Source organism: Malania oleifera, chromosome 6 (assembly GCF_029873635.1).
Source record: "Malania oleifera isolate guangnan ecotype guangnan chromosome 6, ASM2987363v1, whole genome shotgun sequence".
Classification (NCBI taxonomy): domain Eukaryota; kingdom Viridiplantae; phylum Streptophyta; class Magnoliopsida; order Santalales; family Ximeniaceae; genus Malania; species Malania oleifera.
Genome location: NC_080422.1, coordinates 106,956,490 through 106,971,910, shown reverse-complemented (window position 1 = coordinate 106,971,910; position 15,421 = coordinate 106,956,490). Strand labels below are relative to the sequence as shown.

The 15,421-nt window shown below is 37.5% G+C and overlaps 1 protein-coding gene across 2 annotated transcripts; it reads right to left on the bottom strand.

Moving 5' to 3' along the window:
* Positions 1–238: 238 nt before the first annotated feature.
* Positions 239–12,230, bottom strand: LOC131158177 (pyrophosphate-energized vacuolar membrane proton pump). 2 transcript variants are annotated; one of them, XR_009137421.1, is made up of 9 exons: positions 11,761–12,187; positions 4,275–4,849; positions 3,807–4,186; positions 2,798–2,884; positions 2,380–2,710; positions 1,569–1,979; positions 1,200–1,259; positions 414–923; positions 239–314 (listed from the first exon to the last, which is right to left on the bottom strand). XR_009137421.1 is itself a non-coding variant. In XM_058112850.1 (8 exons), exons 1-8 carry the CDS (start codon positions 12,005–12,007, stop codon positions 714–716), a joined length of 2,301 nt encoding a protein of 766 aa, XP_057968833.1. In that variant the 5' UTR covers positions 12,008–12,230; the 3' UTR covers positions 239–713. The 2 variants fall into 2 exon arrangements, 1 of the variants encoding a protein (XP_057968833.1); XM_058112850.1 differs by having other exon boundaries at positions 239–923; positions 11,761–12,230.
* Between the last annotated feature and the right edge of the window lie 3,191 nt (positions 12,231–15,421).

Here is a 15,421-nt window from a genome sequence, read left to right as displayed (position 1 = left end):
GAATTTAAGCGGACAATTCAGCACCAAAATTGAGTTCAAGACCATTTCAGCTGGTCATCCACAAGAAAATTGTGTTTGCCTGTGTGGGTAGTCCACTCTTCAACTTATCATGTAAGCAGCAACGAGGAAACAACTATTAAAACCAGCAGAATATAATGTAAATTGGCCTGCATCTAGTTCATGTTAGGGAACTGAAGGTGCACCATGGCAAATGATAATGAAAGTTAAAAACAGTGAGGACGGCATAAACTCGAACTTTTTGATTTAATGTTCAAAGCGTTGACATTTGCCGACCATAACACAAACTTGCAACTCTGCAGGAAAACAAATTAATTAAAAAAAACAAATCATTCATGATGTTAACCCTACAATTGGGCAGAGCTATCGAAGTTTATGAGAAAATGGACAAGAACCTGTCGTCACTAGGAAAGGAAAAAGAATTTGAGGTTGCTGACCAACTTTTTGCTCTTCACTAGTCATTCATTATCACATCATCTTCTTCCTTCTTCACCAATCCCAGGAGGAAAGTTTCCCTGCTCTCCCTTCCTTGAGGAATGCATTTTCAAAAATTGGCAACCACTAAACTTATGTCTTTGATAAAATGAATAATAAACAGCAGAGGAAGGGGAGAAAAAAACAAGAAAATTGGGATGAGAGTGCAGGGAAGAGGAACAGGAATCCTAGTGGCTCAACATCTGCAGCAGTTGTCTGGCTCATTTGAAAATTTTGAAGAGCAGGCCACCGTGTGTGGCAAAGAAGGGAGCAAACACAAGCGATTCAACAGCCATTAACTTGATGAGGATGTTGAGCGACGGTCCAGAGGTGTCCTTGAGAGGGTCTCCAATGGTGTCACCGATCACGGCCGCCTTGTGTGGGTCTGATCCTTTTGGACCAAGGGACCTCGCGTGCTCGGAAGCTCCAGCCTGCAAACACATAATCGCATCCATCTAGTTAGACAAGCAATTGCCGTTGCGGGCTTGTCCCGCCAGTGCATGTGTTCTGCTTATATTAGGCACCACCATAGCTCAGAAGGTTTGGATGTTCTTTTTTGGAGGTTGTTGTGGATTAAAGTCTCATTTTACTTATCAAAAAACATAAATTGGGCTTGCTATTCTGAGCTTGTTCCACACTCCAATATTTTTACCAGGTGTGCAAAAGTTGAATGAAGCACCACCAGGTGTGCAAAAGTTGTAATTTACCTCAATATACTTCTTGGCATTATCCCAAGCACCACCAGTGTTGGATGCAGATATGGCAATCTGAACAAGAACAGGCGAGAAGAAATGTTAAAATCAAAATTTTGCTGAGAATATGTAATGAAAGAATTTTGAGGTTTCTAAAAATTTTACAAGGATCTTATACTGGGTAATACCCCAAATAAATAATGTTGACCTTAACTTATACGTCAAGCATCTTCAGAATCGTATGTACCAAAAAAAAAGCCAAAAGTAGAAACCCAGTAATCATAATGATAATTTACAGCAGAGGAACCCATGCTTTTGCCCAAATAAGTTACTTTATAACCACAGATCTAGTACCTAAAATCGTCCTAGATAGTTTAGCATTACCTGCACACCAGATACGAGCGATCCAGCAAGGACACCAGACAAAGTTTCCACACCAAAAAATATTCCAACAATGAGAGGTGTAAGCATGACAAGGGCACCAGGTGGAATCATCTCCTTGATAGAGGCATCTGTAGAGATCTTAACACAGGTAGCATAGTCAGGCTTGGCAGTTCCTTCCATGAGACCAGGGATGTTGTTAAATTGCCTGCGCACTTCCTCAACCATCTTTAGAGCCGCACTTCCCACACTCTTCATTGTCATGGCAGAGAACCAGTAAGGAAGCATTGCACCCACAAGCAAACCAATGAAAACCTTTGGAGTCAACACATCCACAGTTGAGATATTTGCACGACTAACAAAAGCACCAAATAGGGCAAGGGACACAAGAGCTGCAGACCCAATTGCAAATCCCTAGAAACAGGAACACAAATTTGTCAATGTTTTGAGTACAAAGTTTCTTGAGCAGTATAGAGCAAGAATATGTCCTCTAGTGTTTCCTTTGTACAGAGAGCCTGGGAAAATAAATAAATAAATAAATAACTAAAACAAACTATATTTTCATAGGCTACAGCTATTTCTGAATCTATAAAATTAAGAGTAAGGGCCACTGCACCCCATGCTCCACAAAACATGTGTTTTGACAAAATAATCTTAATCCCATGGAAAACCCAAAAATCAGTGCTCCACAAAACACTGTTAGCTGTGTCTTGACATTCTAGTAGATACCATTGCAGATTACAGATATCAATTAAGGTAATAAAGGGTATGAGGGATGGGTTTAAGTGAAAATAAATATTAAATTGTTAAAAACCTTTCCAATAGCAGCTGTAGTGTTCCCAGCGGCATCTAGGGCATCAGTTCTCTCCCGGATTCTGTGGCTCATACCAGCCATCTCAGCAATCCCTCCAGCATTGTCACTGATGGGACCATATGCATCAATGGCCAATCCAGTGGCAATGGTGCTTAGCATCCCAAGGGCAGCTACTGCAATACCATACATAGCAGCAAAGCTGAAACTAACAAAAATGCTGGCAGCAATTGCAAAGATAGGAATAATGACAGATTTGTATCCCAAAGCAAGGCCAAAAATAACATTAGTAGCAGCCCCTGTTCGGCAGGAATCAGCAACATCTTGCACAGGACTGCACATAAAGAAAGCCAGTGCTAAATAAGTATAGGCAAGCACATGACAAACAACAAGAAATTCAAAAGTGACCAAAAGTAGATACCTGTATGCATTGCTAGTGTAGTACTCAGTCACAAATCCAATAATAAGCCCAGCCCACAGACCAACACCAACACATAAGAACAACTGCCTGCACGCCCAAAATCAATGTTAAGAACCTTGCCTGAATTTCTCAACTGCAGACTTGCAGATCATAAGATGAACGTTTGGATGTCCAAGTAACCAACACGGTTCAATTCTACTTAACAGAATATTAGAAATGAAGACCCATTGAGTGACTGACTTTTCAGTGGAATACTTGGAAGATTATCACCAAATAAAATCATTTCTAATATAATATACTATTAATTTGAAGAAGCAAACAAAATGCCATTTATAATGAATCAATTAGTTATCTTTCCTATTTTCCCCTTTATTTCGATGGAATGTCTACAATCAACATGCCCTCCTAGGTGCACATGCATACACACAGCTTCACCCACAATAAAACATCAGGCAACAATGCAGGAACACACAAAGAAACAGTTTTAAAAAACAACATCCTTCATAAATTTTACATTGTTGTATTCAGTTCCAACTAACCAGATAAACCTGACAACGCCATGATATATATAATTTATCAGGGCAAGCACTAGGTAGCACTCTGCTACTGCTTTCATTTTTATTTATCTAGGTGATAAAACAACTGGATTGCCCAAAAAGAACAAGATAAGGTTGTGTTTCGGAATAAGGGTTTGAGGCCTCAGATTTCAGATTTCTGATTTCTGTGGATTTAGACAAAATTTAGTACAATTTTGTAGTCCATTTTATGCAAATCCATGGTTTGAACTCCAAGTTCCCAACCATGGGGTTAAGAGAATTCAAAACTTTAACTCCAATATTTTATGACAACATCATTTTTGCTATGAAATGGTTCCACACTATAGGAAGGTCTCCTGCATTCAAACAAAGTGAAACTCAACATGGTGTCCATCAAAACCTCTTTATTAATGCAACGATCCTTGTTAAAACATAAACACTTATATCAGATACCTGCAGTGACAAATGCTTACCAGTTCTTCACAACCTTCTGGGTTCCAAAATTAAAAATGGTGAAGGATGATGGAAGGGCAATCCAACTAACAATTGCAATACCAGCAGTCATCAAAATGGTGGAAATGATGAGTTGCTTCTTCAATGCTGGCTCAATTTCTTTCACAGCCTTGATCTCAAAGAAATCAGTCGCAAATAAAGTGGTGATCAAACAAATAATGATACCCATTGAACTGACTAAGAGCGGATAGCACATTGCAGTAAAATCATGGTTGATGCCAAAAGACGAAATGGAGGCAACAACAAGGGCAGCACAGGATGATTCAGCATATGAGCCGAAAAGATCTGATCCCATACCAGCAATATCCCCAACGTTGTCACCAACATTGTCAGCAATCACCTGCAAGAGTGAAAAATCAATTCAATAGAGTACAAGAAGCAAACCATTATAGGAGAACAAAGATTTTTAAAAGAGTGAAGCTTCCTACAGCTGGATTTCTTGGGTCATCCTCAGGAATGTTCCTTTCAACCTTGCCAACAAGGTCAGCACCAACATCAGCAGCTTTTGTATAGATACCCCCACCAACTCTGCCAAAGAGGGCCATGGAAGATCCACCAAGACCATAACCAGTTATTGCCTCAAAAAGACCTTGCCAGTCATCACCATAATACAGCTTGAAGAGGTTGATGGTAATGTAAAGCACCAAAAGACCATTTGCAGCAAGAAGGAAACCCATGACTGCACCAGATCTAAATGCAGTGATAAAAGCCTTTCCAACACCCTTTCTTGCCTCCAAGGTAGTTCTAGCATTTGCATAGGTAGCAATTTTCATCCCAAGGAAGCCAGAAACCACTGAGGTGACAGCACCAAGCACAAAGGAAACGGTGCTGAAGATAGCAGTGCCTAGAGCAGGCTTGCACATCTTGGTCTTGTCATAACTGCACGGCTGGCTCTTCGTGCTAAATCCCTCCACAGAACCAAGGAAAAGGAAGATCAAAAGTGCAAAAGCAGCCATGAAAATTCCAACATATTGGTATTCAGTGAAAAGGAAAGAGGTTGCTCCTGTATCAAACACATCCAAAGATCAGAAAGCCTGAATCTCAGCCCACAATTGAGAACGCGTCCAAAATATATTTAAAAATATGTATATTTTCAGAGAAAATATAGATAAACAAAAATTGATAAACACTACCAATGTTATTGTGAATAATGGTTTAATCTTGCCATAAAATTGAAAATATGGACAAAGGATGAGAAAAGACAGTGAAAAAAAGAGTTCAATAAGAATCAGTTATCCATCACCCGTGTATTAACAGTTGACTTTCAATAATGTGGATGATATTATGAATTGACTACAATTTGATACAAAAGGAGAAAAATATGGGAACCAGAAGCAAAACCTCAAAATATAATACAACCAAAGCATTCTTAAATCAACGATTTTCATATCCAGTACCCTTAAATTTTATCAAGAGCAAGAGAAGTCCTAAACCTAAATATTCAAATTACCATAAAGTAAAATTAATCTTTCAAACAAAGTTCACGGGCACATGATCCAAGCACATAAAGTTTGATTTCAAGTAAATTTAAAATGATGAAAAGCAGTAGTAAAGCGTGACATTCTTTTATGAAACTTTAGAAATGGCTAATAGACATAATAATGCAAGTTTTAGAACTAATAAATTAAAAATTAAATACACCAATGACAAGTTGTGTATCAGCTGCAGTGGCCATAATATAATATTTATATTGAACATATTCAGTTCATACAAATGAAATTCATAAATTTATTAAATATTATTTTTACAAAATAAAATAGTTTAGACATAAATGATTAATTAAAATTGTGTTGCTAATAAGTTTAATTTTCATAAAGCTTCAAAAGGCCTTGCAACAACCCTTGTTTCAAAAAAAAAAAAGATAAATTAAGAGAGAAATTTTCACTTTGCGTTAAAATCTCACATTTGAATTCCAAGGAAAATTTCATTCTATAGTCAAAACTTCGACAAGTTTCACTAAAATTTTGAGATTTTGATAAATTCTAGATGATTCGTTGAAATTCGGATAGAATTTTTGTCTAATAAAAATTGATAGCCATTTCAATTTTGAGAGTGACAAAAAGCAGAAATTTCAATGGAAATTTCATCAATTTCGTGGAAATTTGACACCATGATCAGAACCTATCAATAACTTGATTCCTACACTCTTATCAAACAAATTGCAATCTTTGGATCACAATGGTTATATGACATCTGATCTTCCTGTGTGATACTAGGTTGCACTAGAACTCTTAGAGAACACTCCTGTGTCACCGTGCTGTTTTAGAAAGTATACAACTTATAAAGAAATACAGAGAAGCTCCTTACATCAGGATTACAAAGTTACAAACCCATTCAATTCTTTTTTTCTTTTTTTTTAACAGGACAAACTGATCCAATTATAATGAGTTAGAATACCACTTTACCTAAAAGGTTAAGCTATTAGGTTGTGCCCCTTGTCAGCTGCATGTCAAGTTTCAACACTCCCCTGCATGTGCAGCCCAAGTCCCAACAGCACGTGAAGTGATAACCACACATTAAATAACACCCATTACAGGGAATACATAATTTTTTAAACATCACACAATAAAGATGGGCAACGAGACTAGAACCCAAGACCTCCTAGTAATCAGCTCTAATACTATGTTAGAATACCACTCTACGTAAAAGCTTAAGCTATTAGGTTGTGGTCCAACAATTTATATCAAGCTTTAACATAATGAACTCAGGAAAAGATAGTTCCAGAGGAAGTCCATTAATGGCAGGCTTTTCACGAGGTGACATTTCATGTTATATTATCAAAAAGCCACCCTCAGGTCTTCTACAAGCACCCCAGCAAAAAAGGGAACCAGTAACAGTTTTGCATGTTGGATTGAAAAATCAAACAAGGTTTATGTGGGGAGGTAGTTCTAACTTTCCCGCATTGAATAGCCTGAAGAAGACAATTACTTCAATTATCTACAGTTCTACGAGGCCTGTAAACTACTCCCTACAAAGTACAAACTAATTTCCAAAGTTTCCATCTCCTATGATAAAAAGGAATCGCCCCCAGAGAGCACAGGGTGTAATTTGACTAGTGACTACCCTGCACAATTTTCATAGACTTCAAAGACTAAGTCCAGCATTGGAAAGTTCCCAGGGGCCACCAGGGGCTTCCCAAGTGCTGCTTCCTTGTTTCTTCAAAGATCGTCAGCCCAGGTTGGCAATGGAAGTTTAAAAGAAATTAAGGCTACTACGTATGCAAGGCTATATATTATGTGAGGCATACTGGGAACAGCTGCTTCATGTAATCTCCTCATACACTCTCCTTGTGATTAAGCCAGTTGGTCATTTTCTTCAAACATAATATGAAAAGACTGCTTCAAACAGTTTTAAATTATTAATGTTACTTGATTTTTAAAATTTTTTTCATAAATTATGGCTAAGGGTTAAACAAGTAGCTCATTTTTGTTTTTGAAAATAATTTCGGATGGCCTAACACTGTGAAAATTTCAGTAAAGTTTGATAGAACAAACTGATCCAATCATAATGTGTTAGAATACCACTTTACCTAAAAGTTTAAGCTATTAGGTTGTGGCCCTTGTCGGCTGCATGTCAAGCTTTAACACTCCCCCGCATGTGCAGCCCGAGTCCCAACAGCACGTTAAGAGATAAACACACAATAAATAACACCCATTACAGGGAATACATAATTTTTAAAACATCACACAATAAACATGGGCAATGAGACTAGAACCCAAGACCTCCTAGTAATCAGCTCTAATACCATGTTAGAATAACACTTTACCTAAAAGCTTAAGCTATAAGGTTGTGGGCCAACAATTTATACCAAGCTTTAACATAATGAACTCAGGAAAAGATAGTTCCAGAGGAAGTCTATTAATGGCAGGCTTTTCACCAGGTGATGTTTCATGTTATATTTTCAAAAGAGTCACCCTCAGGTCTTCTACAAGCACCCCAGCAAAAAAGGGAACTGGTAACAGTTTTGCATTTTGGATTGAAAAATCAAGCAAGGTTTATGTGGGGAGGTAGTTCTAACTTTCCCGCATTGAATAGCCTGAACTTTTTCATCTAATGGTAAGGACCTACACATTCCTCCTGCAATAATACCCCATGACCTCCACAAGAAGACAATTACTTCAATTATCTACAGTTCTACGAGGCCTGTAAACTACTCCCTACAAAGTACAAACTAATTTCCAAAGTTTCCATCTCCTATGATAAAAAGGAATCGCCCCCAGAGAGCACAGGGTGTAATTTGACTAGTGACTACCCTACACCATTTTCATAGACTTCAAAGACTAAGTCCAGCATTCGAAAGTTCCCAGAGGCCACCAGGGGCTTCCCAAGTGCTGCTTCCTTGTTTCTTCAAAGATCGTCAGCCCAGGTTGGCAATGGAAGTTTAAAAGAAATTAAGGCTACTACGTATGCAAGGCTATATATTATGTGAGGCATACTGGGAACAGTTGCTTCATGTAATCTCCTCATACACTCTCCTTGTGATTAAGCCAGTTGGTCATTTTCTTCAAACATAATATGAAAGGCCTAACACTGTGACAAGTTTCACTAAAAGTTTGATAGAACAAACTGATCCAATTATAATGTGTTAGAATACCACTTTACCTAAAAGTTTAAGCTATTAGGTTGTGGCCCTTGTCGGCTGCATGTCAAGCTTTAACACTCCCCCGCATGTGCAGCCCGAGTCCCAACAGCACGTTAAGGGATAAACACACAATAAATAACACCCATTACAGGGAATACATAATTTTTAAAACATCACACAATAAAGATGGGCAACGAGACTAAAACCCAAGCCCTCCTAGTAATCAGCTCTAATACCATGTTAGAATAACACTCTACCTAAAAGCTTAAGCTATAAGGTTGTGGGCCAACAATTTATATCAAGCTTTAACATAATGAACTCAGGAAAAGATAGTTCCAGAGGAAGTCGATTAATGGCAGGCTTTTCACCAGGTGATGTTTCATGTTATATTTTCAAAAGAGCCACCCTCAGGTCTTCTACAAGCACCCCAGCAAAAAAGGGAACTGGTAACAGTTTTGCATGTTGGATTGAAAAACCAAGCAAGGTTTATGTTGGGGAGGTAGTTCTAACTTTCCCGCATTGAATAGCCTGAACTTTTTCATCTAATGGTAAGGACCTACACATTCCTCCTGCAATAACACCCCATGACCTCCTCCACAAGAAGACAATTACTTCAATTATCTACAGTTCTACGAGGCCTGTAAACTACTCCCTACAAAGTACAAACTCATTTCCAAAGTTTCCATCTCCTATGATAAAAAGGAATCACCCCCAGAGAGCACAGGGTGTAATTTGACTAGTGACTACCCAACACCATTTTCATAGACTTCAAAGACTAAGTCCAGCATTGGAAAGTTCCCAGAGGCCACCAGGGCTTTCCCAAGTGCTGCTTCCTTGTTTCTTCAAAGATTGTCAGCCCAGGTTGGCAATGGAAGTTTAAAAGAAATTAAGGCTACTACGTGTGCAAGGCTATATATTATGTGAGGAATGCTGGGAACAGTTGCTTCATGTAATCTCCTCATACACTCTCCTTATGATTAAGCCAGTTGGTCATTTTCTTCAAACATAATATGAAAAGACTGCTTCAAACATTTTAAATCATTAATGCTACTTTATTTTTTAAAATTTTTTCATAAATTATATTTAAGGGTTAAACAAGTAGCTCATTTTTGTTTTTGAAAATAATTTCGGAATGGCCTAATCATGGAAAGTGTAAGAAGAGACTGCAGGAGCGCTGCTCCTAGCATTCCTCATATATCAGCCCAAGAAAGTAAATTTTATTTACTCTGGTACTATCTGATTGGCTCCTCTCTTCACACCAGCATGACATCTTTAGATCACCTCAACTTTAATGTTTATAAGACTTTATTTCAGTTAATCCTCTTCAAAACAGCCCATCTTTTTAGCCTGGCTTCCTCAGTTGGCCTTTATTTTTTTCAGCTCGGCCTCTCCAAATTGGCCTCAATATTGTTCAACAGTTCAAGCCAGTTTCTCCATATCAGACTTCTTATGTTATTTCAAATTAAATGTCCCCCAAGTGAGTTCAATGTTTATCCTGCCCCTTAAACTAACAGAACAAATAGAGGACAAAAGAGCTCCCGTGAAAGGACTACCCATTAAGGTGGCTACCTCAAGGCACCTAACACACAAACCACCAAAGGCCTATAATTAAGGTGGCCTACCATGATGTTATCATGCCAACATCCAAAGACATCTCAGAACTCAGATAGGGTGGGCATAGCCACTGAAACGGTTACCACAACACAACCTCCAATACTCAGAAGGAAAGAGGCACCTATCCTAAAATTTGATCCCACATGAGAGAAGAAGACCATAAAAACTTAGTGGAGCAAAATTCTAACCATAAAAACTTGGTGGAGCAAAACTCTATGTTAATAATACGCTCAGAGAATGAAGAACTAGCACTCTAACCTATTACACGTGGCAAGAATGAAAGTTAAAATCCTCTGAACATGATATATATAGATCAAACCCCAACTTCTTATACACAGAACTTCAGTTGAAAAGGTGGTCATATTTTGCTTGGTGCATTGAATTGCATGTTCATATGTTGTAGCCCAATTAAATCGAGAACTTTATCTTGGTGAAAATAAACTAAACTCATTAGCTTGGTAAAACAAACCTAACTCTTTTAATTCCAATTGCTCAACGAAAAAGGCTAGAAGCAAAAGAAAATTACCTACTTCCTTTGCTCATGGAAAATTAAGACTTCGCCTTGGCCTAAAAGAGGAGGGGGGGGGGGGTATGTTTTTGGGGTAATTTCTGACTTTCCCATGTTGAATTGTTTCACATTTTCTTTTACATAAAGCCACATGTTTCCCTCCTATAATAACACCCCATGATCTCCTCAACAAAAGGATGGTGACTTCAATCATCTGCATGACCCCCCTTTCCCAGCAAACTACCCCCTAATTACTGCTTTCCATCTCCTCCAACAACGCCAATGTTTAGTGGCAACAGTCAAGTGATAGAAGGGATATTTTTGGGATACACAGATAAACTGCAGGAAATGGAGCAGCTTGTGCAAAAGCTACTGCCTAATCCCTCGCTACCATGAGTTTCCAGATCCAATAATGCTTCATTGATGCCATCAAAGTGGTGGCCAACAATTACAATAAATTTTCACACACGGAAAGATTATTTGTTGCGATTTGTGGCAACAGTTCGAAGTACCTACAGTAAGTCGACACTTGCATGTGCGAGCAATAAAGAAGCAGTGAAGCACAGTTGATTCACAACAGCTCAAGGAAATTTGCCATGAAATTCCCCACGTCCAACAAAAACCAGAGACAAAAATACAAATTAGAATAGATTAAAAGAAACTCAATAAAAAGAAAAATAAGTGGGTCCAAACACGGCCTAATCTGAGAGTAGTAATAGAAGATAAAAACAACAAGAAGGTTGTGCACCCTGTAATATTTCCAAGCTGAAATAAGAAGAAGAATAAGAACAAGAAATAAGAATATAGAAATCCGGAAGCTTGTACAGCCTATGTTAATTATAAGTCTGTTGTACGATTAATCCTAAAATATATATAAATAATTTGCTCGAGCCTAAAAAAAAAAAGCACACATTTTGCACAAGCAATTTACAAAAAAAATCATTAATCGATAATCATTTTCACGTACAAACTCAAACCCAATCCAGAAATGAGCAAGCACAAACATTGCACTTGCAAAGTTAAACATGCACACAAATAGAGCATAGAAAGCACAACATGAAACTCAAACTCGGCAACCAAAACAAACAAAACATACGCAGAAATACGTAACGAACTAGTCCAATCCAAAGAGACTGAATTCCCCACCAGATCTATCAATAACATAACAAACAATCATCCCAATACATGAGATCTGAGCTCAAAATTTCACCTTCAGAGATGGCGTTCTGTATCTCGGCGCATTTCATAACCACGTTGTGGTCATTGAGCCCTTCCTCCTCCTCGATCAGACTCTCGCTGTAGCCGTTCTTGGCAGAGCCCGCCGGCGAATCCCTCCCCGGCGAGAGGTTCACGCGGGCAACGAGCACCCATTGCACCAGCGCGAACAAAATTCCGACAACGGCGCACGCCGGAATGGCAATCTCCGTCCCGAGATCTGACAACAACGCCGCCGACATTGCCGCCGCAAACCCAGATTCCGATCCCCGGAAAATCAATCAGAGAGAGGGAGAGAAGAGCTCAGAGTCTCACACAGGTACGAACTCTACCTCTGTTCGGGGCGTTATATATATATATATATGCGTTGCTGCAAACAGAGAGAGAGAGAGAGAGATAAAAATAATTATTATTTTTTTATGGAAATGAAGCCTTTCAATTTCCACCTCCTTTTTTTCATAAAAAGAAACTTAGGGTTTAAATAATTTCCTCCTCATTTTTATGAGGTTGCTGACTCACTGCTGAGATTGTTGTCTTTATCTCAAACTAATTTTTGGATGGCCCTAAATTTCCACGTCATCCATTTATGTGACCGTTTTAAATTATTCATAATTTAATACACAAATTTATATTTTAATATTTTAAAAAAATTTAAGTGACAATATAAGTTCATAAATTCGAAAATGAGAGTGCTAAGATATTATGAGATGATTAACTTTTATTTTTTAGGTTGCCTAAACTTTTTTCTTCCCATATTTTGAGTTTAAAATGTCGTTTATATGTACATATATTTATTAAATTACGGTCAATATTTATGTAATTTCTTATTTTGCTATGCAAATCTTATATTGTAAAATACTCTCGTATAAATATTAATTATCAAATAATAAAGTCAATGTAATATTAAAAATATTGTATCTTTCATAATTAATTAATGGCTACTTATAATTAATACACAAATAATATTATGTAATTAAATTATAATTAAGATTGCAACTTGTATGTGTTTATATAATTTATTTTTTTTAAATCTCATTGCTTGATTATTTTTGCCTAGCTTACATCAAGTTAGGGAATAAACATAAAAGTTTAAAGTAAATTATTGAGTAAAATTTATTGACCTCTATTGAGATTTGACTAAAAAAAAAAAAACCGCAAACTTATTATGAGGAGTTTTAAAATTTTTGTAACTAGAAATTTGATAAAAAGACACAGATTTCACTAGAGTTTTCAATACTGACAGACATTCCCAACATTTGATTTTGAGAATGCGTTTTGTCAAATATTAAAGACGTTCATATATTTTTACCAAATTTCAAGAAAGGTTAGCAAAACTTTTGAAATTTGTAGAGGTTTTCTGTATTTATCAAATTCAAAAAAAGGTAGTGAAAGTTTAGAAAACTTAGAGGTTCTCATATTTTTCTCAAATTAAATTGAATTTATTATCTTTTTCCTTAAAAGAAAAGTATTAAATGAGACATGAATTACTTTCTATTGTGTAATCTATACTTGGTTAAAAACTAATAACTTCTTCTAAGATTTCAAAAATCACACTTTTGAAATCCATGTTTCGTGGCTAGTCTTTTTATTAAATATTAAGAGAGGCATGTGTCGTTTTCTAAATCATGAAGGAGGTATGTGAGATTTCTGAAACATCAAATGAGGTCCATAAAAATTTTAAAACTGGTTTATGTCCTTACAATAAATAAAGGAAGGTCAATGTCTTTTGTTCTTATTATAAAAATAAATAAAAAATAAAAGCATAAAGAGCTAGTTAATTTATAAAAATAAATAACATTTATTATGCATATTTCTCATTATTCCATTTCTATTATATATAAGGAGATTCCTTTATAATAATGTTCACTCTATATATTTTTAAAAAAATGTTGAGTAACATTGACTCGTAATAATACGAACCCGCGTGACAGGACATCACTAGGTGAATTAGTGTGAGGAGTTTTTTCCCAATTTATTATTAATTTATAATAATATATTAAATAATACCCTATTCGGAAAAAATATTCCCAGAATAACATTCACGTAATCTCACTACTTGGTCCAACGAGATTTAAACAAATCTCGTTGGACCAAGTAACGAGATTTGTCACGCGTCAAGATGAGGATCAGTTTATTTCCTAGGCAAATCTCATTGGACCATTCAGCGAGATTTGCATGCACGTCCGTCCCCTGCACCAGCCAACCCTCCGAAGTTGCCAACTCCGGTGGCTACCCCTCTACAATCTCCGATGCCGGCCTTCACTCCCATGACACATCAACCCTATTGCCTCCCACGTTGGCACCCACCAATTCCACATCATCCCCGATGTTGAGAATTCTACTTGTGAGTTTGTCCTACATTGGAAAATTAGAGTGGATGATGGGTGCTTATATACATGGTTAGACCTAAGACTCAAAAGGTTTAAACTTTTGGATCAAGTTGGTGTTCATCTATGTGTATCAAGCCAACACATGGGCTCCTCCGATCCTAACAAGTGGTATCAGAGCCGACGGTTCGTAACTCTGGATGAGCAACATCGTAAAAGTCGAGACGGGAAGCTAATTATCCTGACGTGCTAACAATCGGAGGACCAAGTGTGTGGCCAAGGCCAATAAGGTTTATCTAGGCTGGGGATGGATCCAAATAGGGTCAAGACGTGAGAGATAGAATTGGTTCAGAGGCATGTAGAATGCAATTTGACATACGTAAGACGCCAGTGGTAAGGCCCACTTGAACAAATTTTGGGAAATTGGGTTTGCTCTCATAAGGGAGATGGTTTCCAATCAAGGGGGAGTAGTTGGAACTCACAAGTGAGGGGGAAATTGTTGAGAGTTCTACTTGTGAGCTTAACCCACATTGAAAAATTAGAATGGATGATGGGTGCTTATATACATAGTTGAGCCCAAAACCCAATAAGCTTAAGCTTTTGGGTCAAGATAGTGTTTATCCATATGTATCAAGCCCACCCATGAGCTCCAATCCTAACAGTCGACACCGGCAAGCTCCCCTGAGTCCGGCAGGAGCTCGGCAAATGTTGTGGAGCCTATCTCCGTCGGTGCTCCCATCGCCGGAGGAAGGGTCAAAGAAAGAGTGGGCGCATTGACGATGACAGAGGCCTGCCAGCTGCTAGCTTAGCTACTGTATTAATTATTTGCTATATCAAATTTCATTTCTACCCATGTTTCTTGATCACCTTCAATCTCCACTTCCCAGCACCAGAGCCCCAGTTCACGTTTCACAGAAAGAAAAAGAGAGTTGTAAATGGCAAGTAGTAGTAGTAGTAGTGAAGGTAGAGAAACAGATTCATTGGAAGAAACACCAACATGGGCAGTGGAAACTGTGTGCTTCTTCTCGATTTCTATCTCCATTCTCATGGAGTATTTCCTCCATCTCCTCCCTTGCCAAGGTATACATAATTTTAAATCCACTATAGGACGAATCATACTCATTAGTGTTTATATTTTAAAAATTTTTACCCAACTGATCGAGTACAAAGTGAATAAAGGTCTCTGCCCGCCCATGCATCCATGATCCCATATCATAATCATTAGTACTCTTTGATACATACATATATATATATATATATATATATATATATAGAGTACTAATGATTATGATATGTATATATATATATATATATATATATATTGGGTGA

What these genes read in the sequence shown, in the direction of transcription:
- LOC131158177 (XM_058112850.1), bottom strand. Translation starts at nt 12,007, where the DNA reads ATGTCGGCGGCGTTGTTGTCAGATCTCGGGACGGAGATTGCCATTCCG. An exon ending in ATGACCCAAGAAATCCAGCT is followed by an intron (nt 4,187 to 4,274) that starts GTAGGAAGCTTC and finishes TCACTCTTGCAG; the next exon opens with GTGATTGCTGACAATGTTGG. An exon ending in CTACAGCTGCTATTGGAAAG is followed by an intron (nt 1,980 to 2,379) that starts GTTTTTAACAAT and finishes TCCTGTTTCTAG; the next exon opens with GGATTTGCAATTGGGTCTGC.